General features: G+C 37.7%; 1 protein-coding gene across 5 annotated transcripts in view; it reads right to left on the reverse strand.

The window, feature by feature from the left end:
- DCTN4 (dynactin subunit 4) overlaps positions 1–27,071 on the reverse strand; it is a 50,271-nt gene that overhangs the window by 16,473 nt on the left and 6,727 nt on the right. For 3 of the 5 annotated variants that reach the window (XM_004042831.5, XM_063706883.1, XM_055386229.2), the window contains exons 4-8: positions 16,583–16,626; positions 7,838–7,945; positions 5,890–5,963; positions 5,515–5,627; positions 5,103–5,212 (exon numbers count right to left, since the gene is read on the reverse strand). In XM_004042831.5, coding sequence (XP_004042879.1) covers positions 5,103–5,212; positions 5,515–5,627; positions 5,890–5,963; positions 7,838–7,945; positions 16,583–16,626 — 449 coding nt within the window. Of the gene's footprint in view, positions 1–5,102; positions 5,213–5,514; positions 5,628–5,889; positions 5,964–6,357; positions 6,379–7,837; positions 7,946–16,582; positions 16,627–27,071 lie in introns of all 5 variants that reach the window. The other 2 variants (XM_004042832.5, XM_019027859.4) reach the window with 1 other exon arrangement.

Here is a 27,071-nt window from a genome sequence, read left to right on the forward strand (position 1 = left end):
AATTTGTAGTACTCATTGTGTGGATATACTATAATCTCTGCATATTTTGGTTTGTATTTGTGGAGGTGCAAGGTAGATTCCTAAAAGTGAAGTTGATGAGACAAAAGGTAACTTTACTTTTGGTAGGTATTACTATATTAATGGTGCATTATATAACCATATTTATATAAATTTATATCAATTTAATTTATATATAACTATTTCTATTACTAATCTTTTTTAAGAAATCAACTTCTGATTCTGTTGCCCTTTTGTATTTTGGTTTCTTAATTTACTGTATTTTATATTAATTTATTGTATTTTATTTTGGTTTCTTAATTTATTAACACCTGTTCTCTTTGGACTTTGCTGTTTTTTTTCTAACTTCTTGAAATGGATGCTGACATCGCTAATCTTTTAATATTTCTTCTTTTCTAATATATACTGTATAGCTAAGCACAGCCTTAGTTGTATCCTGCAAGTTTTGCTATAAAGAAATTACTGATTCCTAACTTAACTACGTTGTGATCAAATAATATACTTTAATAATTTCATCTTCCAGCTGACAGCCTCAGCAAGAGAAAGCATAGGGACTCCAATGGCGGCAGCAGCATGTGCAAAGAAACAATCATGAAAGTTGGTAGACAATATTGGATGGGTGCCCCAGGTCTCTCCAAGCTGGCTATTTATTATATTTTGTTATTTAAAACAAACCTATATTTATTTATTTTTTGAGACAAGTTTTGCTCTTGTTGCCCAGGCTGGAGTACAATGGCGCAATCTTGGCTCACTGCAACCTCCGCCTCCTGGGTTCAACCAATTCTCCTGCCTCAGCCTCCCAACAAACCTATATTTTAAGCAGAATTAAAAAAAAATAAGCTAGTATAAGGCTATATGACTTTTGATCAAACCAACGAGATGCAGGGCTTCTAAATATAAGGGATCATCTGAAATGAATGTTGTTTGAAATAACTGTCTAATTTTGAGAGTTCCAGTATTTATGTGAAAATTTAACAATTTTTAAAGAAGTCCTTGGAAATTGGTATTGACAGTAAATCTCCTTAAAATAGAATTTTAAAGCTTTCAACACACTGGAACTCTCCCCGGCTTTGGACCAACCCCACAACTGAGCGGAGCCACCTCCTCGAGACATGCATTGCTCTGCTGCTGGATACTCTAACAGCTTGAACAAGGGAGCTCACTTAAGAAGAGATATTGTGTAGTTTAAAACACATTAGTTTGTATAAAATAACTTCTCATAAATTTCTCATAAATTAAAGCTGCAGTACAATTCACTTAGTGGTTAGGCCAATCCTCCCCGCCATTATCCTTGCTTTGCTATAAATCACCATTAAAAACCATTATAATGTTTTCAATAGTATCAGCTGGCACTTAAATATTTTTGGAGTGAAAATTATTCCTAAAGTTATACATGACTCCCACAAAAATACAGTTTTATCATATTAAAGAGACCTGTACTGATTTGCCAAAATTCCACAACTTAGCAAAGGTATTACCTTCCTTGGATATGTACTTTGTGATATAGTGTGCTGTACTGTGAGCTGGTTATGTTCACTGAAAAAATAGTCATTACCCAAGTTTTGCAGCACTCTAAACTTAAGCAGAAGAACAGCTGTTCACATCTTACAAATGCCATGTGTCAAAATCATGGTTTTGTAATTGCTAAGGTACGGTATGTCAGGTTATTTGAAAACAATTACTTTTTGAAGTAATTGTGACCACAAAGCATCATTTTTACATGAAAAGTTGTCTGTCATTTGAAATTATGCAAATGATGTCTTGACCTGAAGCACAAACCCCAGGTACTTAATGTTTTTAATAATATGGTGCCACTGCAGGGGTTAGGGGCGGTGGGGAAGAACAAGGATAATGGCGGGGAGGATTGGCCTAACTAACCACTAAGTGAATTGTACTGCAGCTTTGATTTATGAGACATCCTTATCTGGGATATTTGAGGGCAGCTGCAAACTAAAAACAATCCAGTAAATTGTTTATATTTTGTATCAGGCAATTATCAACTGCTAAATAATAGCTTTCATATTTGCAACTGTTGCATACAGAGTACTTTTGCTAAATGGTTATTAGCTCTTGCCTTTAATTTTACAGTGCTTAATGTGATAAACTTCCAGTCATGTTTCCTATAAAAGAGACCATTTAATATATGTATATAAACCACAGTAATAGTATAACATACTATTTTAAAATTATTTTTTTCTACTTAAAATATTTAATTTTAGGCTTCTTAGGACATTTCTAAAGCAGATTAAACCCAATAAGCTTCCTGATGATTTTTTTGTAATTGGAGATAGTTTTTTCAACTGAAATAACATTTCAGCTAAATAAAGCATTTTAAAATATTGATATTTGATAAAAAATTGCCTTGTATAATTTCTGTAAATTACATTTGTTCTGAAAAAGGTATAATGCCCTAATGTTAAAAGATTTTAAACAAATCCTTATCCTTTGATTTTTAAAACTCTGATCTAATGATAAAATTCTATAAATTTTCATTTTCCAGTGCAGTTAGGTAGCAAAATAGCTGGTAATTCATAACTTTTACCTATTAAAATATAAACACACAACAAGCAAATGTATTTAAGAGTACTAAATGGAAATAAAGTGTTCAAAAGAGAAAGTCTTGTGTTATTGAGCATCTTAGCCTATTTATTATTATAAAGTATAAATGTGACAAATCTTTTCTTGTTAATAAAAACTTTCTTTTAACTGAAAAAGAATTTCATCTTCTGAAAAATGTTCAGACTTACTTTATAATAACCCAGTATATAATCAACCTTTATAAGTGTTCTGCGTGTACTTGAAAAGAATGCATATATTCTGCAGACATTGGGTACAGTGGTCTATATATGCCCATTTGGTCCAGTTTGCTAGATAAATTGTCCAAATGTTCTATATTCTTACTGATTTCATCTATTTGTTCTCTCGGTTACTGAGAGAAGTATGTCAAAATTTCCCAAAATGATTTGTCCATTTATATAATTTTCTTAAACGTCGCTTTATATATTTTGAGTCTATTATTCAGTGCACATGACTTTAGACGGTTATATCTTCTTTGTAAATTGAATCTTTTTTTTAAACAAATTATCCCTCTTTTAAACAAATTAGTGTTTGTCCAATATTTTTCCCACTTCTCTCTACTTTCAACTTTTCTGAGTTCTCATGTTTGTGCTTCTTGTAATAAGCATATAGATGGATCACTGCAATTTGCTTTATTATTTAGACTGACAATGTTTGTCTTTTAATGGAAGCATTTAGTTCATTGGTATTTAATGTAAATACTGATACATCTGGATTTTAATCTACTATCTTACCACATGCAATCTTTTTTTTTTTTTTTTAACAGACAGGGTCTTGCTTCGTCACCCAGGCTGGAGTGCAGTGGTGTGATTACTGCTCACAGCAGCCTCAACTTCCTGGGCTCAAGCAATTCTCCTGCCTCAGCCTCCTGACTTGCTGGGACTACAAGTGTGTGAACCACCACACTGGCCTTTTTTTTTTTTTTTTTTTTTTTTTTTTTTTTGGTAGAGACAGGGTCTCACTATGTTGCCTAGGCTGATCTCAAACTCCTGGGCTCAAGTGATCTTCCTGCCTTGGCCTCTCAAAGTGTTGTGATTACAGGCATGAGCCCAGGCTTTCTATTTGAACTACCAATTCAATGTTCCTTTGCCCCTTCTTTTTCTTTCTTTTTATAAAGGTTTTTCATTATAGAAATTTTCTAACGTGTACAAAAATATAGAATGGTATTACAAATCTCTAGGTACCCATCACCCAACTTCAACAATTATCAACTTCGGAATATATATGCAGGACTTGAATCTATGCTCTCAGGTTAAACAAACAAAAAGAATCAGCAACTTGTTATCAAAAATCAGCAACAATGGCCAATCTTGTTTCATTTATAGTCTTACCCATTCCTCATCCCTCATTATTTTGCAACAAATATCAGAGACCAAGTCACTTCCTCCAAAAATATTTCTGTATGTATCTCCAAAAGATAAAGACATTAAAAAACAAACAAACAAAGTACTATCATTATTCCTAAAAAAGAAAAAATACTTTTTTTTTTTTTTTTTTTTTTAAGAGACAGGGTCTTACTGTGTTGCCTAGGCTGGAGTGCAGTCGCTATTCACAGGCACCATCATCACACACTACAGTCTCAAACTCCTCAGGCTCAAGGGATTCTCCTGCCTGAGCTTCCAGAGTAGCTGGGACTACAAGTGCATGTCACTGTGCCCTGCCCAACAGTTTTTTAATAGCATCGAAAATGCTACCAGTGTTTAAATTTTCTCAAAGATTTCACAAATTTTTCTTTCCTTCTTTCCTCTTTCCCTTCTTCCCTCCTCCCCTGGGCCCTTTCTTTCTGTTTTGTTTGAATCTGAATCTACGTAAAATCTATACATTGTGTTTGGTAAACTTTTAAGTCTCTTCTAATCTAGAGAATGATTAAGTAACATTAGCCACTAGCGACATGTGGTTATTTAAATGAAATTAAAGACTGACTCAGTACCTCAGCTGCACTATCACATTTCATGTGCTCAAGAGCCACATGTGCCTAGTGGCTATCATGCAGGACTGTACAGACACAGAACACTTCCATCACCATAGAAAGTTCTGTTGGGTAGTACTCCTCTAAAAGGTTTCTTTTCCATTTTGTTTTTACAATTTATTTATTGAAGAAACTCTGTCATTTGTTCTGTAGATTACCAGAGCCTGGATTTTGCTGATTTTTCTTGCTTTCTTTTAAATTGATTATTTTTTATTGGTCCTCCCTGAGCCTGAACACTAGCCTAAAAGTTACATACTCTTTCACTATCCTTTTAGGGGTTAACCCTATGTACTTAACCTTCAGATACTTCATTTTCTACATCTGTAAAACAGGTTTAACAGTAGTACCTACCTCACAGAGTTTTAAGAGTTGTTTATATTGAAAGCATTTAAAATAGTGCCTGGCAATTAGTATGTTCTCTACAAGTATTTTCTGTATTTACTACATTCCAAAGGTTTTGACATTGGTTAGACACCAGCCACATTTATTTTTGCTTTCCTCTTGTACAAATGGTCAGTCTACAGAATGGAATACTTACACGGCAGCGCAGGGACCGTTTGATCAGAAGATGTTTGTGGCGAGGATAGAGCTGTGAAGCACAGACTGGCTGGAAGTCAGGCTGTAACAGACGCTGCTGAAGGGTGGTTACTAGAAAGAAAGGCAGAAAACAGGCTTAGTTTACAGTGACTTTCAAAATCAGACTTTTATGTACCAGTAATTACACGAAGCATTACTGCCTTTACGAACAGTGTTGTTCATAAAAATGAAAATATAGAAAGTTGACATTTTAGATTTCAAACAATTACCTCTATTACAGCTGTTTTATTTTCTACATATTGTTTTACTATTAACAACTATTCCATTAAAAATCTCAAATCACTAGGTACATAAATAACAAAAACAGAATTAGATGTAGACTAGAAACAAAGTAGAAAAACACAGAAAATTACCCTCTGTTAAATTTACTGGTCTTGTATAATAGTCTTCAGGTAGAGGTTCCACTTCATCCACAGCCTGAGCTGGCTCAATCTTTATCTCTTTCTGGTCCTCTCCTTCTTTAAGGCTGAAAGATTAAAAAAACAAAACAAAACAAAACAAAACAAAAGAGTAATTTCTCAAGGATCCACCTGATTATCCTCAGTCTATGATATCAATAATTGAAGTATTCCTCTATCATAGAATATCTGTATAGCGTAGGTCTTTTCTAAGTATGAGAATCTTCTTTTCCACTGACAACTGTGTGTGTGTGTGTTTTAATCTCATTTATTTGATATTCATTTTGATACCTGCTGTTCTCCTCAAAGTCATTTCATGTCTAAACTTACGAAAGTCCGGCAAGGGTACTGATGGATGCACCAGCTCGTGGTCGCTGAAGCCTGGTTCCAAGACCATATTTGTCCTAAACAAAGTTCAGAAATTCCTATTAGAAAGTCCACTTTTACACACCCTATTTATCAAAAGAAAGAATTTTGGGTAGGATAGCATGAGAAGCTCAGGGAAATAAGCAAAAAAAAAAGCTAATCTAAAGGCTTCTTTTAAAGAAAGCAACTTGTAGCCCCACATCATTATTCTATTCTTAAAATAATAGCACTAAACATGGAGATTGAAACTACATTAATACAGTAAAAATGAACCAAATGTGAGCTTCTGCTAGTAATCTAAAAGTATCTAAGCTACAGCTCAGGCAAGAACTATGTGGAGTGTCTAAGATACACAACAGACGTCTTCCTGGAACACCAGTGGTCATCTGCTAACTTCTTCAGGGTCAGCAAGAATCATAAAGGAGAACTTACCACTACATGAATAGTATGTTGCTGTAGAGCCCCAAAATAGCAGCAGGTTGCAACAGAGACAAAAAATGCAGGATAAGATAGAAGCAAACGCATATAGCAGGCAGGTTATATGGGAAAATTGGAAGAATAATTCATTTAATTCAAATTCCACCTCTAAATATAACATACATTGGTGCATATGCTGACTATACCACTGGACTATTCAGAAAAATTCACTTCTTTTTGCAAATGTAGGTGCTTTGCAAGTGTTAATGTTTTTAAATTCTAATCTAGATTTTTTTTGAGACAGTCTCACTCCGTCATCCAGGCTGGAGTGCAGTGGTGCTATCTTGGCTCACTGCAACCTCCGCCTCCTGGGTTCAAGTGATTCTCATGCCTCAGCCTCCCAAGTAGCTGAGATTATAGGCGTGCGCCACCATGCCCAGCTAATTTTTTGTATTTTTAGTAGAGACAGGGTTTCGCCATGTTGGCCAGACTGGTCTTGAAATCCTGACCTCAAGTGATCCCCCCGCCTCAGCCTCCCAAAGTGCTGGGATTACAGGCGTTAGCCACTGCACCCAGCTTAATCCAGATATTTTTATATGGACTTTACCAACCCTCAGGGTTTCAATGACTTCACTAATTTTCATGTGGATGCAGTATGACAAGTTGCTTAACTAGGTCTCATTTCCTCAAGTGTAAAATGGGGATATGATACTCCACAGGATTTTTGTGAGGATTAAGTAAAGTAATACATGTAAAGTGTTTATTTAGCACAGAGCTTGACACATCATTGCCATTCAATAAATGTTATTTATTGAATGTCAATCTGCTGGGCCCCAAGCAAGCACACAGAAAACAAACTGTACTATGACAGCAAATAAAACTCGGGGTAAAATAACAAAAATTCCAAATCCTAATTTCTTTCTTCTTACTAGCAGTACATAAACTGGTAGAGAATGACTCTCATAAATAATTCTTATCAAAAATTCTACTTGCATATATTACTATTTAACCACACAAGTGCACTATGTAAAAAGTCAGTGTTTTTCATCTTGGAGAAACAGGGGAGGATGTTAAAAAAATTATAACTAAAGCCGAGAAACCACTACTGCCAGGATGTCAAAGGTGGGCTACAGGGGTAATATGACTGAAATCTACCATTTGCCCACCTCCTTCTTCTCAGACTTTCTGTAATACACAAAAGCTGTACGTAGAGCTCTGCAGTGCCTACAAAATTAACAGCCTTTCTGGGGAAATAATCAGAAGATAGAGGGGAGTGATGGAGAAAGAAACACAAATGTCCTCAAAACACAAATAACTCAAACAGAACTAATGATATAGCAAAAGCCTAACTATTGGACTTAAACGTCTATAATTTGAAGAATCCCTCTCTCTGCTATCCACCATTCAGGAATCTAGGACAATGGCCATTTTCTGAAATGATCACTGTTCTTGGGCCTTAGAGGTCTTGCAAATCATTTTAGTACCAAATTCTCACCGAAAAAGCCAGAGGCATATAGTTTCTACGTCGTGCCAGTTTCTTGCGATCTCGCTCAACCTTCTCTTTCTGAGCAAGCTGCTGGTAATATTCAATCAATTTGTTCATCTGTAAGAAAATCACAGACTCAATACACAAAAAAGCTAACAGAAAACATATCAAATTAATCAACTACACTGACTAGACACATAATGAATAGAGAAGACAAATTATTAAGATGGGCAAGTTTGCCCTTTTTCTTCTAAGAGAATTTTTCTTTGTTATGTGATGTTTTCCGAAGTGAAATGGAAAACTGAAGTTCAAGGATGGGAAGAAATGGGCAATGAAGAGGCTTGGAAATTTCTTGCTCTCTAACTTCATTACTTATTTCCCCTCACAACTGCTATTATTTTTTTTCTGCACGGTCACAGGACCATTTATTTCTAAGAACATGGCATTTTATAATGTATTTTATTCCCCAACTCCATCACACTTTTTAATTTTTAAAATACATTTTAATTATAAAAGCAATACATATTAATCATAAAAAGTTCAAACCAGGCCGGGCACAGTGGCTCACGCCTACAATTCCAGTGCTTTGGGAGGCTGAAGTGGGTAGATCACTTGGGGCCAGGAGTTCAAAACCAGCCTGGACAATAGAGTGAGACCTTGTCTCTATAAAAAAATGCAAAAATTAGCTGGGCATGGTGGTGTATGCCTATAGTCCCAGCTACTCAAGAGGATGAGGTGGCAAAAAAAAAAATGGCGGATAGGAGGCAGGACTAACTTGCAGCATCCCCCTCAGACAGACAGAACAACATGTGGAGACTCACATTGTGAATTTTTACTCCAAGAACTACTGCAGGAACATACTAGGAAAACTGAAAGAATTCACAGACCCTTTGAAAGAAGTGGCTTGTTGCTGCAAAATCCATGAGACAGCAGAAAATGTGTGAGTGCCCACGTGTGAGAGGGGGAAAATCCACCTTCAAACACACATCCTCACTGGAGAACCTAAAAATCCAGATCATGGGATAAAAATTTAACCTTACCTAGTGCTGAAACAAAATTTAGAGAGCTGAGTGAAATATAAAAATAGAAGAAGCAACAGCGGGAAGAGCCCTGTAGGCACTCCTGGTTCCCAGTGAAGCCCAGGGAAGTCATTTCTGACTTTAATCTCACAGGGGTCCTTGGGGAGTGCTGCCAGTGGAACTGAGGAAGGACCACTTGGAGACAAACTTCCAGGTGAACTTTGTAATAACTTTGACGGAGAGCAAATTTTCCTGGGCACAATCAAGATGGGGAAGGCGTAAAGGTGAAGTACAGATATGTGCACATAAGCCACAGCAGTCGGGAAGGGGTGGAGTCCAAAAGGCTAGCTTGCTTTTTCAGCAGGTAGGCTTGTAGCCTGGGCCAAGATCTTGGCCCTGCAAACCCCATGCTGTTGGTGGGGCATGGTGGGAGTGAGACTGGCCTTGCTGGCTGCATGGGAGCTGGGTGAAGCCTGTCACTGCTGGCTTTCCCCTACTTTCCTGGCCACCAGTATGACACGGCAGAGGCAGCCATAATCCCCCTGGGAACATAACTCCACTGGCCTGAGAACCACACAACTATCCTCCACAGCAGCTGCAGCAAACCCTGCCCAAGGAGATTCTGAGCTCAGATATGCCCCCACCTGATGGTCTTTCTCTACCTGCTCTGGTAGCCCAAGACAAAAGACTGTAAACTCTTGGGAGCTTTATGGCCCCACTGATCACCTGAGAAACCCAAATACATATCCAGGCAACCTTAGGGCAAGCTTGTATCCCCACCACACTACTGCAGCTGATGCTTTCTTGAAAGCGCCACCTCCTGGCTGGAGGCCAACCAACTCAAGCCATTATAGCAACTCATAAAAGAACAACCCTGCCTGCCCTCAAAAGGAGAAAACAACAGCTAATTCCACCAACTGTAACATCCTGGCTAACCAGAGGTCCTGAGTCTGTCCACGTGACAATTCACTGCTAGCACAACCAGCATTAAAGAAAACTAGCATACGAAACCAAACTACAACCAAGGACCCTCACAGAGTCCACTTCACTCCCCTGCTATCTCCACCAGAGCAGGTGCTGGTATCCACAACTGAGAGACCTGAAGACGGACTGCATCACTGGACTCTTTGCAGACACTCCCCAGTACCAGCTCGGAGACTGATAGCTCTGGCCGGGTGCCTAGACCCAGAGCAGCAATAACAATAATTGCAGTCCAGCTCTCAGGAAGCCACAGGGGGAGAGCACCACATCAAGGAACAAAGTCGTGGGACAAAATAATCTGAACAGTAGCCCTCAAGCCCCAGATCTTTCCTCTGACATAGCCTACCCAAATGAGAAGGAACCAGAAAAACAATTCTGGTAATATGAGAAAACAAGGTTCTTTAACACCCCAAAAAGATTACACTAGTTCACCAGCAATGGATCCAAACCAAGAAGAAAACTCTGAATTGTCAGAAAAAGAATTTAGAAGGCCAACTATTAAGCTACTCAAAAAGCTACTCAAAGGGGCACCAGAGAAAGGTGAAAACCAACTTAAGGAATTAAAAAAAAAAAAAAAATACAGGTTATGGACAAAAAAAAATCTCCAGAGAAAGACAGCATAAATAATAAACAATCACAATTTTTGAAATGACAGACACACTTAGACAAGGCTTTTGAATTAACCCAATCTGACAAATACAAAGAAAAAATAATAATAACAATAATAATAAAAAATAAAGCCTCTGAGAAGTCTGGGATTATATTAAGCTACCAAAACTAAGTATTGGTGTTCCCAAGGAAGAAGACAAATCTAAAGGTTTGGAAAACTTACTTGAGGAAAGAATAGAAGAAAACTTCCCTGGCCTTGCTAGAGATCTAGACATCCAAATACAAGAAGCTCAAAGAACACCTGAGAAATTCATCACAAAAAGATCACCACCTAGGCACACAGTCATCAGGTTATCTAAAGTCAAGACAAAGGAAAGAATCTTAAGAGTTATGAGGCAAAAACATCAGATAACCTATAAAGGAAAACCTATCAGGGTAACAGCAGATTTCTTGGCGAAACCCTACAAGCTAGAAGGGACTGGGGTCCTATCTTTAGCCTCCTTAAACAAAACAATTATCAACCAAGAATTCTGTATCCAGCAAAACTAAGCTTTGTAAATGAATGAAAGATAAAGTCTTTTTCAGACACACAAATGCTGAGAGAATTTGCCAGTACCAAGCCAGCACTACAAGAGGTGCTAAAAGGAGTTCTAAATCCTGAAACAAAACCTTGAAACACACCAAAATATAACCTCCTTAAAGCATAAGTCTCACAGGGCCTATAAAACAATAACACAATGAAAAAAAAATCTAAGTATTCAGGCAACAACTAGCACAATGAATAGAATAGTACCTCACATCTCAATACTAATGTTAAATGTAAACGGCCTAAATGCTCCACTTAAAAAATATAGAATTACAGAATGGATAACAATTTACCAATCAAGTATCTGCTGTCTTCAAGAGACTCACCTAACACCTAAGGACTCACATAAACTTAAGGTAAAAGGGTAAAAAAAGATATTCCATGCAAATGGACACCAAAAGTGAGCAGGAGTAGCTATTCTTATATCAGACAAAACAGACTTTAAAGCAACAACAGTTAAAAAAGACAAAGTGGGACATTATATAATGATAAAAGGACTAGTCCAACAGGAAATATCACAATCCTAAATATATATGCACCTAACACTGGAGCTCCAAAATTTATAAAACAATTACTACTACACCTAAGAAATGAGATACAAAGCAACACAATAATAGTGGGGGACTTCAACGCTCCACCAACAGCACTAGACAGGTCATCAAGATAGATGGTCAACAAAGAAACAATGGACTTACACTATACCCTAGAACAAATGGACTTAACAGATATTTACAGATCATTCTACCCAACAACTGCAGAAGATACATTCTATTCATTAGCACATAGAATATTCTCTAAGATAGAACATACGATAGGCCACAAAACACGTCTCAATACATTTAAGAAAACTGAAATTATATGAAGTACTCTCTCAGACAGCAGTGGAATAAAATGGAAAATCACCTCCAAAAGGAACTCTTGAAACAATGCAAATTGCATGGAAATTAAATAATCTCCTTCTGAATGATCACTGGGTCAACAATGAAATCAGGATGGAAATTTAAAAACTCTCTGATCTGCATGATAATAGTGAGACACAACCTATCAAAAGCTCTGGGATACAGCAAAAGCAGTGCTAAGAAGAAAGTTCACAGCATTAAATACCTACATCAAAAAGTCTAAAAGAGTACAGCAGACAATCTAGGGTCATACCTTAAAGAACCAGAGAAACAAGAACAAACCAAACCCAAACCTAGCAGAAGAAAAGAAATAACAAAGATTAGAGCAGAACTAAATGAAACTGAAACAAAAGAGACAATACAAAAGATAAATGAAACAAAAAGCTGGCTCTTTGAAAAGATAAACAAAATTGATAGAATGTGAGATTAACCAAGAAAAGATGAGAGAAGATCCAAATAAGCTCAATTAGAAACGAAATGGGAGATATTACAACTGATACCACAGAAACAGAAAAGATCATTCAGGGCTACTATGAACACCTTTATGCACACAAACTGGAAAACCTAGAGGAGATGGATAAATTCCTGGAAATATACAACCCTCCTAGATTAAACCAGGAAGAAATAGGAACTCTGAACAGACCAGTAACAAGCAGTGAGATTGAAATGGTAATTTAAAAAAACTGTCAACAACAAAAAAAGCCTAGGACCAGATGGATTTACAGCTGAATTCTATCAGACATTCAAAGAATAATTTGTATCAATCCTACTGAAACTATTCCAAAAGATAAAGAGGGAATCCTCCCTAAATCATTCTATGAATCCAGCATCGCCCTTATACCGAAACCAGGAAGGGACACAACAAAACAAGAAAACTACAGACAGATATCCCTGATGAACATGGATGCAAAAATCCTTAACGAAATACTAGTTAACTGGATCCAACAGCATATCATAAAGATAATACACCATGATCAAGTGGGTTTAATACCAGGGATGCAGGGATGGTTTAACATACCCAAGTCAATAAATGTAATACACCACGTAAACAGAATTAAAAACAAAAATCGCAGGATCATCTCAATAGACAGAGAAAAAGCATTTGACAAAATCCAGCATCCTTTATGAGCAAAACCCTCAGCAAAATCAGCATAGAAGGAACATGCCTTAAATAAAAGCCATCTACGACAAACACAGAGCCAACATTATACTGAACAGGGAAAAGTTGAAAACATTCCAGCTGAGAACTGGAACAAGACAAGGATGCCCACTTTTACCACTTCTATTCAACACAGTACTGGAAGTCTTAGCCAGAGCAAGCAGACAAGGAAAGAAATAAAGGGCATCCAAATCAGTAAAGAAGTCAAACTGTTGCTGTTTGCTGATGATATGATCGTATGCCTAGAAAACCCTAGAGACTTATCCAAAAAGCTCCTAGATCTGATCAATGAATTCAATAAAAGGTTGGGTGCAGTGGCTCATGCCTGTAACCCGAACACTTTGGGAGGCCAAGGTGGACAGATCACTTGAGGTCAGGAGTTCGAGACCAGCCTGGTCAACATGGTAAAACCCCGTCTGCACTAAAAATATGCGTGGTAAGCAGGCGCCTGTAATCCCAGCTACTCAGGAGGCTGAGGTAGGAGAATCGCTGGAACTTGAGAGGCAGAAGTTGCAGTGAGCTGAGTTTGCACCATTGTACTCCAGTCTGGCTGACAGAGCGAGATTTCATCTCAAAAAAAAAAAAAAGTTTTGAATTCAGTAAAGTTTCAGGATATGAAATCAATGTACAGAAATCAGTAGCACTGCTATACACCAACAGTGACCAAGCTGAGAATAAAATCAAGAACTCAACCCTGTTTACAACAGCTGCAAAAACCCCACCCAAAAAACAAAAACAAAATGCTTAGGAATATACCTAGCCAAGGAGGTGAAAGACCTCTACAAGAAAAACTACAAAACACTGTTGAAAGAAATCACAGATAACACAAACAAATGGAAACATATCCCATGCTCATGGATGGGTAGAATAAATACTGTGAAAATGACCATACTGCCAAAGCAATCTGCAAATTCAATGCAATTCCCACCAAAATACCATCATCATTCTTCACAGAACTAGTAAAAACAATCCTAAAATTCACATGGAACCAAAAAAGAGCCTACATAGCCAAAGCAAGACTAAGCAAAAAGAACAACTCTGGAGGCATCACATTACTTGACTTCAAACTATATATAAGACTATAGTCACCAACGCAGCATGGTACTGGTATAAAAATAGGCACACAGATCAATGAAACAGAATAGAGAACCCAGAAATAAACCAAATACTTATAGCCAACTGATCTTTGACAAAGCAAACAAAAACATAAACTGGGGAAAGGACATCCTATTCAATAAATGGTGCTGGGATAATTGGCAAGCTAAATGTAGAAGAATGAAACTGGATCCTCATCTCTCACCTTATACAAAAATCAACTCAAGATGTATCAAAGACTTAAATCTAAGACCTGAAACCATAAAAATTCTAGAAGATAACATGAGAAAAATCCTTCTAGACATTGGCTTAGGCAAAGACTTCATTACCAAGAATCCAAAAGCAAATGCAACAAAAACAAAAATAAATGGAACTTAAACTAAAAAGCTTCTGCACAGCAAATGAAATAATCAGCAGAGTAAAAAGACAACCCAAGTGGGAGAAAATCTTTGCAAACTATGCATCCAACAAAGGACTAATATCCCAAGTCTATAAGACACTCAAACAAATCAGCAAGAAAAAAACAAATAATCCCATCAAAAAGTAGGCAGAGGACATGAATAGACATTTCTCAAAGATACACAAATGGCCAACAAACATATTTAAAAAAATGGTCAACATCACTAATGATCAAGGAAATGAAGATCTAAACCACTCCTGCAAGAATGGCCTTAATTAAAAAATAAAAAAAAGTAATAGATGCTGGCATGGATCTGGTGAAAAGGGGACACTTTTACACTGTTGGTGAGAATGTAAACTAGTACACCACTATGGAAAACAGTATGGAGATTCCTTAAAGAACTAAAAGTAGATCTACCATTTGATCCAATAATCCTACTACTGGGTATCTACTCAGAGGAAAAGAAGTCATTACATGAAAAAGACACTTGCCCGCATGTTTGTAGCAGCACAATTCACAACTGCAAAAATAGGAAACCGGTCCAAATGCCCATCAATCAACGAGTGGATAAAGAATATGTGGTATGTATACACCATGGAATACTACTCAGCCATAAAAACTAGTGAAATAATAGCATTTGCAGCAACCTGGATAGTGTTGGAGACCATTATTCTAAGTGAAGTAACTCAGGAATGGAAAACCAAACATCATACATTCTCACTCATAAGAGGGAGCTAAGCTATGAGGATGCAAAGGCATAAGAATGATACAGTGGACTTTGGGGACTCAGGGGGAAAGCTGGGAAGGGGGTGAGGATAAAATACTACACATTAGGTACAGTGTACACTGCTCAGGTGATAGGTACACCAAAATCTCAGAAATCACCACTGAATAATTCATCCATGTAAGCAAACACCATGTGTTCCCCAAAAACCTATTTTTTTTTTTTTTAAATGGCTGAGGTGGGAGGATTGCTTAAGCCTGGGAGGTTGAGGCTGCAGTGAGCTGTGATCATGCAACTGCATGCCAGTCTGGGTGACAGAGTGAGATCCTGTCTCAAAAAAAAAAAAAAAAAAGAGTTCAAACACTATACACATGAAAAGAATAAAAAGCAAAACTTCTCTTTTATCCCTTCTGCCCAAGTTGACTTTTCTACTCATTAGAGGTATCAACTATTACTGGTTTAGATATCTTTCTTACTCAGAGAAACAAATATATTATATTTTGCATATATTTTAAAATACTTGTGTGTAGATGTATAGCTTTGATGTGTATAAAAATAAATACTTATTCCTGGCCTCAAGCAATCCTCCTGCCTTAGCTTCCTCAGTAATGGGGATTACAGGCATGAGCCACTGCGTTTGTCTCTACCGCATTCTTTTTCTTTTTTTGAGACACAGCCTTGCTCTATTGCCTAGGATGGAGCGTGGTGGTATGATCGTAGCTCAATGCAGACTCGAAAACCTAGGCTAAAGCAATCCTCCCACCTCAGCCTCCTGAGTTGCTGGGACTATAGGCATGCGCCACCACACTCAGCTAAATTTTTAATTTTTTTGTAGAGATGGGGTTTCACTGTATTGCCCAGGCTGGTCTTGAACTTCTGGGCTCAAGCAATCCTCCTGCCTCAGCCTCCCAAAGTATTGGGATTACAGGCATGAGCCACCACACCTGGCTGTTTATGATATTTCTAAGAGTATCTGAGAACAAATGGAACCTTAACTCACTGGTGGGTTGTGTGAAGAAAAAACAAAAACTTGGTTCCTTTTCCTGATGCACAATTCAAATACAGAACTACAGCTACACCTAGGATTCTCCATTATCTTAAGTCATCTGGAAAAAAGTGACAGTGTATTTCAATGTCTTACAATGAGGAGCACTGTCTATGTGCAAAGACATATTATGGACTTATAAACACAGCTCATATCTACTCATAAAATGCAAGATCTTCAGTCTTTTACTCAATTTTTTCTGATTTCATCCTCTCTCTCTGATGACCCTTTACTTACCCGTTGTGTGTGAGGATTTTCAGGTTCCTGCCAACCGCCACTAGCTACAAAATAAAAGAATATTAAACAAGACTTTCATAATGTGATAATTTTATTTTCATAAAACAAGTCTTCTGTAGGCCATAAAAAGAAACTTAAAACATACGTTATATAGACCATTCTGGTCTATATAACTATAGACTATAATGTTCAGAACAAAATTTTAAGAAAACATCTAATGATGGTGATAACAATCACCAACGCACAGCCACTGTGCCAGGCACTTGAAATGTATTACATTTCCTTTTATTCTCATAACAACCCTCTGAGGTAAGGACTCTTAGTCTCATTTTATATATGAGGAAACTGAGGCTCAGAGATGTTAAATAACTTGCTCAAAGTCACATGGAGAGTAAGTGGTAAAGCCAGGATTCAAACTCAGTCTGACTCCGGAGACTTTGCTCTTATCTGTAACACTGTGCATTTTCTAAGTTCTATGACCTTGGCTTAGAGAAGAATTTCTTATGTAAGAAGCACACAGCATAAATCACAAAGGAAAAGATTATTCAAGAAAACTGAAAGTACTGAAAGTAAAACTATAATGAATACTTTTAACAAATGGTGCTGCAACAATGGAATATCCACACATCAAAAACAAAACCAAAACCTCAAAAACCAAAAACCAAAAGGACCCTTACTTCACAACATTTACAAAATTTACCTTGAAAAGAGCAAGACTTAGGAGGAGCCAAGATGGCCGAATAGGAACAGCTCCGGTCTACAGCTCCCAGCGTGACCGACGCAGAAGACGGGTGATTTCTGCATTTCCATCTGAGGTACTGGGTTCATCTCACTAGGGAGTGCCAGACAGTGGGCACAGGACAGTGGGTGCAGCGCACCGTGAGCCAGCCGAAGCAGGGCGAGGCATTGCCTCACTTGGGAAGCGCAAGGGATCAGGGAGTTCCCTTTCCTGGTCAAGGAAAGGGGTGACAGACGGCACCTGGAAAATCGGGCCACTCCCACCCGAGTACTGCGCTTTTCCGACGGGCTTAGGAAACGGCGCACCAGGAGATTATATCCTGCACCTGGCTCGGAGGGTCCTACGCCCATGGAGTCTCACTGATTGCTAGCACAGCAGTCTGAGATCAAACTGCAAGGTGGCAGTGAGGCTGGGGGAGGGGCGCCCGCCATTGCCCAGGCTCGCTTAGGTAAAAAAAGCAGCCGGGAAGCTCGAACTGGGTGGAGCCCACCACAGCTCAAGGAGGCCTGCCTGCCTCTGTAGGCTCCATCTCTGGGGGCAGGGCACAGACAAACAAAAAGAGAGCAGTAACCTCTGCAGACTTAAATGTCCCTGTCTGACAGCTTTGAGCAGAGCAGTGGTTCTCCCAGCACGCAGCTGGAGATCTGAGAACAGGCAGACTGCCTCCTCAAGTGGGTCCCTGACCTCTGACCCCCGAGCAGCCTAACTGGGAGGCACCCTCCAGTAGGGGCAGACTGACACCTCACACGGCCGGGTACTCCTCTGAGACAAAACTTTCAGAGGAACGATCAGACAGCAGCATTCGCGGATCACGAAAATCTGTGCTTCTGCAGACACCGCTGCTGATACCCAGGGAAACAGGGTCTGAAGTGGACCTCTAGCAAACTCCAACAGACCTGCAGCTGAGGGTCCTGTCTGTTAGAAGGAAAACTAACAAACAGAAAGGACATCCACACCAAAAACCCATCTGTACATCACCATCATCAAAGACCAAAAGTAGATAAAATCACAAAGATGGGGAAAAAAACAGAGCAGAAAAACTGGAAACTCTAAAAAGCAGAGCGCCTCTCCTCCTCCAAAGGAACGCAGCTCCTCACCAGCAACGGAACAAAGCTGGACGGAGAATGACTTTGACGAGTTGAGAGAAGAAGGCTTCAGACAATCAAACTACTCCAAGCTACAGGAGGAAATTCAAACCAAAGGCAAAGAAGTTGAAAACCTCGAAAAAAATTTAGACGAATGTATAACTAGAAAAACCAATACAGAGAAGTGCTTAAAGGAGCTGATGGAGCTGAAAGCCAAGGCTCGAGAACTACATGAAGAATGCAGAAGCCTCAGGAGCCGATGCGATCAACTGGAAGAAAGGGTATCAGTGATGGAAGATGAAATGAATGAAATGAAGCGAGAAGGGAAGTTTAGAGAAAAAAGAATAAAAAGAAACGAACAAAGCCTCCAAGAAATATGGGACTATGTGAAAAGACCAAATCTGCGTCTGACTGGTGTACCTGAAAGCGATGGGGAGAATGGAACCAAGTTGGAAAACACTCTGCAGGTTATTATCCAGGAGAACTTCCCCAATCTAGCAAGGCAGGCCAACATTCAGATTCAGGAAATACAGAGAACGCCACAAACATACTCCTCGAGAAGAGCAACTCCAAGACACATAATTGTCAGATTCACCAAAGTTGAAATGAAAGAAAAAACTTTAAGGGCAGCCAGAGAGAAAGGTCGGGTTACCCACAAAGGGAAGCCCATCAGACTAACAGCAGATCTCTCAGCAGAAACTCTACAAGCCAGAAGAGAGTGGGGGCCAATATTCAACATTCTTAAAGAAAAGAATTTTCAACCCAGAATTTCATATCCAGCCAAACTAAGCTTCATAAGTGAAGGAGAAATAAAATACTTTACAGACAAGCAAATGCTGACAGATTTTGTCACCACCAGGCCTGCCCTAAAAGAGCTCCTGAAAGAAGCACTAAACATGGAAAGGCACAACCGGTACCAGCCACTGCAAAATCATGCCAAAATGTAAAGACCATCGAGACTAGGAAGAAACTGCATCAACTAACGAGCAAAATCACCAGCTAACATCATAATGACAGGATCAAATTCACACATAACAATATTAACTTTAAATGTTAATGGACTAAATGCTCCAATTAAAAGACACAGACTGGCAAATTGGATAAAGAGTCAAGACCCATCAGTGTGCTGTATTCAGGAAACCCATCTCACGTGCAGAGACACACATAGGCTCAAAATAAAAGGATGGAGGAAGATCTACCAAGCAAATGGAAAACAAAAAAAGGCAGGGGTTGCAATCCTAGTCTCTGATAAAACAGACTTTAAACCAACAAAGATCAAAAGAGACAAAGAAGGCCATTACATAATGGTAAAGGGATCAATTCAACAAGAAGAGCTAACTATCCTAAATATATATGCACCCAATACAGGAGCACCCAGATTCATAAAGCAAGTCCTGAGTGACCTACAAAGAGACTTAGACTCCCACACAATAATAATGGGAGACTTTAACACCCCACTGTCAACATTAGACAGATCAACAAGACAGAAAGTTAACAAGGATACCCAGGAATTGAACTCAGCTCTGCACCAAGCGGACCTTATAGACATCTACAGAACTCTCCACCCCAAATCAACAGAATATACATTTTTTTCAGCACCACACCACACCTATTCCAAAACTGACCACATAGTTGGAAGTAAAGCTCTCCTCAGTAAATGTAAAATAACAGAAATTGTAACAAAGTGTCTCTCAGACCACAGTGCAATCAAACTAGAACTCAGGATTAAGAAACTCACTCAAAACCGTTCAACCACATGGAAACTGAACAACCTGCTCCTGAATGACTACTGGGTATATAATGAAATGAAGGCAGAAATAAAGATGTTCTTTGAAACCAATGAGAACAAAGACACAACATACCAGAATCTCTGGGACACATTCAAAGCAGTGTGGAAAGGGAAATTTATAGCACTAAATGCCCACAAGAGAAACCAGGAAAGATCCAAAATTGACACCCTAACATCACAATTAAAAGAACTAGAAAAGCAAGAGCAAACACATTCAAAAGCTAGCAGAAGGGAAGAAATAACTAAAATCAGAGCAGAACTGAAAGAAATAGAGACACAAAAAACCCTTCAAAAAATTAATGAATCCAGGAGCTGGTTTTTTGAAAGGATCAACAAAACTGATAGACCGCTAGCAAGACTAATAAAGAAAAAAAGAGAGAAGAATCAAATAGACGCAATAAAAAATGATAAAGGGGATATCACCACCGATCCCACAGAAATACAAACTACCATCAGAGAATACTACAAACACCTCTATGCAAATAAACTAGAAAATCTAGAAGAAATGGATAAATTCCTCGACACATACATCCTCCCAAGACTAAACCAGGAAGAAGTTGAATCTCTGAATAGACCAATAACAGGCTCTGAAATTGAGGCAATAATTAATAGCTTACCAACCAAAAAAAGTCCAGGACCAGACGGAATCATAGCCGAATTCTACCAGACGTACAAGGAGGAACTGGTACCATTCCTTCCGAAACTATTCCAATCAATAGAAAAAGAGGGAATCCTCCCTAACTCATTTTATGAGGCCAGCATCATCCTGATACCAAAGCCGGGCAGAGACACAACCGAAAAAGAGAATTTTAGACCAATATCCTTGATGAACATTGATGCAAAAATCCTCAATAAAATACCGGCAAACCAAATCCAGCAGCACATCAAAAAGCTTATCCACCATGATCAAGTGGGCTTCATCCCTGGGATGCAAGGCTGGTTCAACATACGCAAATCAATAAATGTAACCCAGCATATAAACAGAGCCAAAGACAAAAACCACATGATTATCTCAATAGATGCAGAAAAGGCCTTTGACAAAATTCAACAACCCTTCATGCTAAAAACTCTCAATAAATTAGGTATTGATGGGACGTATCTCAAAATAATAAGAGCTATCTATCACAAACCCACAGCCAGTATCATACTGAATGGGCAAAAACTGGAAGCATTCCCTTTGAAAACTGGCACAAGACAGGGATGCCCTCTCTCACCACTCCTATTCAACATAGTGTTGGAAGTTCTGGCCAGGGCAATTAGGCAGGAGAAGGAAATAAAGGGTATTCAATTAGGAAAAGAGGAAGTCAAATTGTCCCTGTTTGCAGACGACATGATTGTATATCTAGAAAACCCCACTGTCTCAGCCAAAATCTCCTTAAGCTGATAAGCAACTTCATTTCAGCAAAGTCTTGGGATACAAAATCAATGTACAAAAATCACAAGCATTCTTATACACCAATAACAGACAAACAGAGAGCCAAATCATGAGTGAACTCCCATTCACAATTGCTTCAAAGAGAATAAAATACTTAGGAATCCAACTTACAAGGGACGTGAAGGACCTCTTCAAGGAGAACTACAAACCACTGCTCAAGGAAATAAAAGAGGATACAAACAAATGGAAGAACATTCCATGCTCATGGGTAGGAAGAATCAATATCATGAAAATGGCCATACTGCCCAAGGTAACTGATAGATTCAATGCCATCCCCATCAAGCTACCAATGACTTTCTTCACAGAATTGGAAAAAACTACTTTAAAGTTCATATGGAACCAAAAAAGAGCCCGCATCGCCAAGTCAATCCTAAGCCAAAAGAACAAAGCTGGAGGCATCACACTAACTGACTTCAAACTATACTACAAGGCTACAGTAACCAAAACAGCGTGGTACTGGTACCAAAACAGAGATGTAGATCAATGGAACAGAACAGAGCCCTCAGAAATAATGCCGCATATCTACAACTATCTGATCTTTGACGAACCTGAGAAAAACAAGCAATGGGGAAAGGATTCCCTATTTAATAAATGGTGCTGGGAAAACTGGCTAGCCATATGTAGAAAGCTGAAACTGGATCCCTTCCTTACACCTTATACAAAAATTAATTCAAGATGGATTAAAGACTTAAATGTTAGATCTAAAACCATAAAAACCCTAGAAGAAAACCTAGGTATTACCATTCAGGACATAGGCATGGGCAAGGACTTGATGTCTAAAACACCAAAAGCAATGGCAACAAAAGCCAAAATTGACAAATGGGATCGAATTAAACTAAAGAGCTTCTGCACAGCAAAAGAAACTACCATCAGAGTGAACAGGCAACCTACAAAATGGGAGAAAATTTTCGCAACCTACTCATCTGACAAAGGGCTAATATCCAGAATCTACAATGAACTCAAACAAATTTACAAGAAAAAAACAAACAACCTCATCAAAAAGTGGGCAAAGGATATCAACAGACACTTCTCAAAAGAAGACATTTATGCAGCCAAAAGACACATGAAAAAATGCTCATCATCACTGGCCATCAGAGAAATGGAAATCAAAACCACAATGAGATACCATCTCACACCAGTTAGAATCGCAATCATTAAACAGTCAGGAAACAACAGGTGCTGGAGAGGATGTGGAGAAATAGGAACACTTTTACACTGTTGGCGGGACTGTAAACTAGTTCAACCACTGTGGAAGTCAGTGTGGCGATTCCTCAGGGATCTAGAACTAGAAATACTATTTGACCCAGCCATCCCATTACTGGGTATATACCCAAAGAACTATAAATCATGCTGCTATAAAGACACATGCACACATATGTTTATTGCGGCACTATTCACAATAGCAAAGACTTAGAACCAACCCAAATGTCCAACAATGATAGACTGGATTAAGAAAATGTGGCACATATACACCATGGAATACTATGCAGCCATAAAAAATGATGAGTTCATGTCCTTTGTAGGGACATGGATGATATTGGAAATCATCATTCTCAGTAAACTATCACAAAGACAAAAAACCAAACACCGCATGTTCTCACTCATAGATGGGAATTGAACAATGAGAACACATGGACACAGGAAGGGGAACATCACACTCTGGGGACTGTTGTGGGGTAGGGGGATGGGGGAGGGATAGCATTAGGAGATATACCTAATGCTAAATGACGAGTTAATGGGTGCAGCACACCAGCATGGCACATGTATACATATGTAACTAACCTGCACATTGTGCACATGTACCCTAAAACTTAAAGTATAATAATAAAAAAAAAAAGAAAAAAAGAAAAGAAAAGAGCAAGACTTAAATGTAAGTGTTAAAACTACAGCACTTCTAGAAGAAAACATGGGTAGATCTTAGTGACACTGGGTTAAGCTAAAGTTTTTTTAACAGGACACAAAAAACGCAAACTATAAAATAAAAAAATCGGTAAATTAGACTTCACTGAAATTAGAAACTTGAGTTCTTCAACACACACTGCTGAGAAAAGGAAAAGGCAAGGCACAGACTGGGAGTAAATATTTGCAAAACATATATTCAACAATGGACTTGTATCCAGAATATAGAACTCTTATAACTCAGTTTAAAAAACCAAATCAAAACAAACCAACAACAACAAAACCCAGTTAAAAAGTAGGGAAAAGATTTGTACAGACAGTTCACCAAAGATATATGGCTGGTAAACAAACAAAATGAGAAAATGCAAATTAAAACCACAGTGAAGTACTGCTGTACATGTGCTAGAATGGCTAAAATGGGTAAGGCTGACAATATGGCAAGGGTTGTCAAGGGATTGGAACTCTCCTAATTTGCTGGGGAGGATCCAAAATTGTTCAGCCACTTTGGAAAACAGTTGGGCATTGGCCAGGTGCAGTGGTTCATGCTTTTAATCCCAGCACTTTGGGAGGCTGAGGCAGGAGAATTGCTAGAGTCCAGGAGTTGGAGACCAGCCTGGGTAACATGGAGAAACCCCATCTCTACTTTAAAAAATAAAAAAAATAAAAAAAATAGTTTGGCAGCTTCTAGACAAATTAAACATACACTTATCCTACGACCTAATAATTTCACTCTTTGGCACTTAAGAAAAATGAAAACATATATTCACACAAAGAGTTATAGGCAAATGTTCATAGCACCTTTATTCATATAAGCCAAAACCCAAAAACAATCCAAATGTTCATCAAGTGGAGAATGAATAAACAAACATGTTCATACAACAGACTACTACTCAACAATAAGAAGAAATAATATAAAGAAGAAACACAGATGAACCTCAACAGCATTATGCTAAATAAAAGAAGACAGACAAGAAAGACTGTAATGTAAGACTCCAATTACATACACTTCTAGAAAAGGCAAAATTCTAGTGATAGAAAGCATATCAGTCTAGTCAGGGGCCGGGAGGTTGGGGGAAGAAACTGACTGCAATGGGGCATGAGGATTCTCTAGGGGGACAGAAATGTTGTGTATCATGATTATGGTGGTGGCTATGTGATTACACACTTGTCAAACATCACAGAATTCTACACTTAAAATTGGTAAGCTTTATTATATATAAATTATATCTTGGTAAAGCTAGCCAAATAAAGGGAAAAATAAAAGTATAATGAGATACCATTTCACAACCATCAGTCTGGAAAAATTTTAGAGTCCAAAAGTACTAAGAGCTGACAAGGAACTGGAGCTACAGGTAGTTTACTCTTACATATTACTACTAGGAGCAAAGACTGCTAAATTATTTTGGAGTGCTAAGGATGTACACAACTTATGACTGGCAATTTTACTTCTAGTTATATAGAAAAGTCCTTACACTTGTGCCTTAGGAAACACATACGAGATTGCTTCCAGCAGCTATGTTTTTTCAAAAGCAAAGAAAATGAAAACAACCTAAATGTTCATTAAGAGAAGATGGAATAAGTAAACTGTGGTGAGTCATACAGGAATCAACTGTGTATCAGAAACATAATGCTGATAGAGTAAAGTTGTAGCAGGATACATACAGTATGTTTCCATTTGCTTAAAAGTGAAAAATGTTATTTGTTTGTGGCTGCATACATATGTGGAGAAGTATAAAGACATGCATGGATGCTAATAAACACTGAATTCAGGATTGTGATTATTATCTCTAGCGGGCAGAGAGGAAGATCGATAAAGTAGGGGGAGGGCTTAAACTGTTTTGGCTGTTTCATTTCTTAAATTGGGTGATAAGTACATGAATATACATATTTCATATAAAATCACTTTTTTCAAAACAAAAAGGACTCAATTACCTTGCTGAAGGTGACATTGTATCCTCTTGCAAGAAATGGCAGAAATAACACTTTAGTATAATATTATTTTAGAAGTTGCCTCACTTAAGGCAATCATGAAAAATAATTATGTGAAAGAAATGTTTCAGCTGTAATATTTTTAAACGTCTGAATATTTTATCTAATTGCTTCTTTTGAACTGGTAATTTATTCTAAGTAGCAATTTGGGAGACATAATAATCTCATTGTAAGTTTTTCTCCGTACATTACAGACAAGTACTTATAAATAAACAAATAGTTCTAACTTAAGTGGTTTCAGGGCTTCTGAGATACCAATGATATCATGGAGGAAATGAAATTATCTGTACTCTTTAAGAGCTCCTGGTATTCAATTATCCCTGCTGAGACACCCTAGAGGAGATACAGTTCTAGAAGCCAGCATAAGTTTATAGTTCTGAAATATAAATTCTCCAATCTTCATGACTCATAATCCAAAAAGCATAAAACACTCACTAACAGAGTAACAAACTGAGAAATCTACTTGGATTTCCGGGCTGTTTCTTTTACTTGATAAAAAGACACAAAATACAAACATGAAAAAACAATACTTTAGTTCACTGAGGCCTACATTATGCCACTTTGAGGTTGCTTTTTAACATTTAACTTACTTTCTTTAACTTATCTCCTATACTGACACTAAAACATATACACACAAATACTTACTGGCAATTTTCAAAGATGTTACAGAATCTTTCTATTTTCAGTCACACTTCAGGTAAATAGCTACTCACCAATGAGCATTTTTAAGGAACTAAGATATACTTATTTAACTTTCTGTTTTTGAAAAGAGTATGTATTTTATCAACTCAATGTACAAAGTCAGAAAAACCATCAACAGCTCAAAGCATTCTAAACCAAAGAGCAAATTCAATAGAATCAAGGATTAAATTTTTAAGAACATAGTTGAATCTAAAGAACTTCACCCATATTTACTTCCAAATTGTGTAAGAATCTATAGAAAGGTTTTAGCCAGTCTGCTTCATTTTAGTTATGTCAAATGACATATAATGAGTTTGTTATGAGCTTCCTCATTTATTAGTCAGTAAGCTGTACTTTTTATGAAAATCCCAAAATGAGAATTTTTACAAGTTTAAAATGTTTTCAGAAAATTAAACAATGAAACCTCAGGAAAAAAAATACAGAGTTAGTGATGCTACTACTTATATAAAGCATAAATAGCAACTCAAGATTTTATTAATTTTTTTTTAAACTTTGGATCACTTAAATCAAAAGCAACTCAAGATTTTGAACTGACTGTACAGAGAATGTTTCCACTCTATGATGTTAACCATGAAATAAAGAATTTGCAAAAATAAAGTTTCGTGATAAAATTAAGTATAATCTGTTCTAAAACACTCAAACACTCAAATGACGGAGGTATATAATGCCTTAGGTGGTCTTAAATCCAAACACACCAATTTTTCTCTTTCACTGATAAACATTTTATATATATATGTAAAAGTTTTTGAGCACATGTTTGAATGCTCCAGGACAGACATTTGGACACTGAATTACTGGGCAGAAGGATATAAGCAATTTAAAATTTTAATAAATGTTTTAAAATTGGTCTC

The sequence above is a fragment of the Gorilla gorilla genome, chromosome 4 (assembly GCF_029281585.2).
Source record: "Gorilla gorilla gorilla isolate KB3781 chromosome 4, NHGRI_mGorGor1-v2.1_pri, whole genome shotgun sequence".
NCBI classification, from domain to species: Eukaryota; Metazoa; Chordata; class Mammalia; order Primates; family Hominidae; genus Gorilla; species Gorilla gorilla.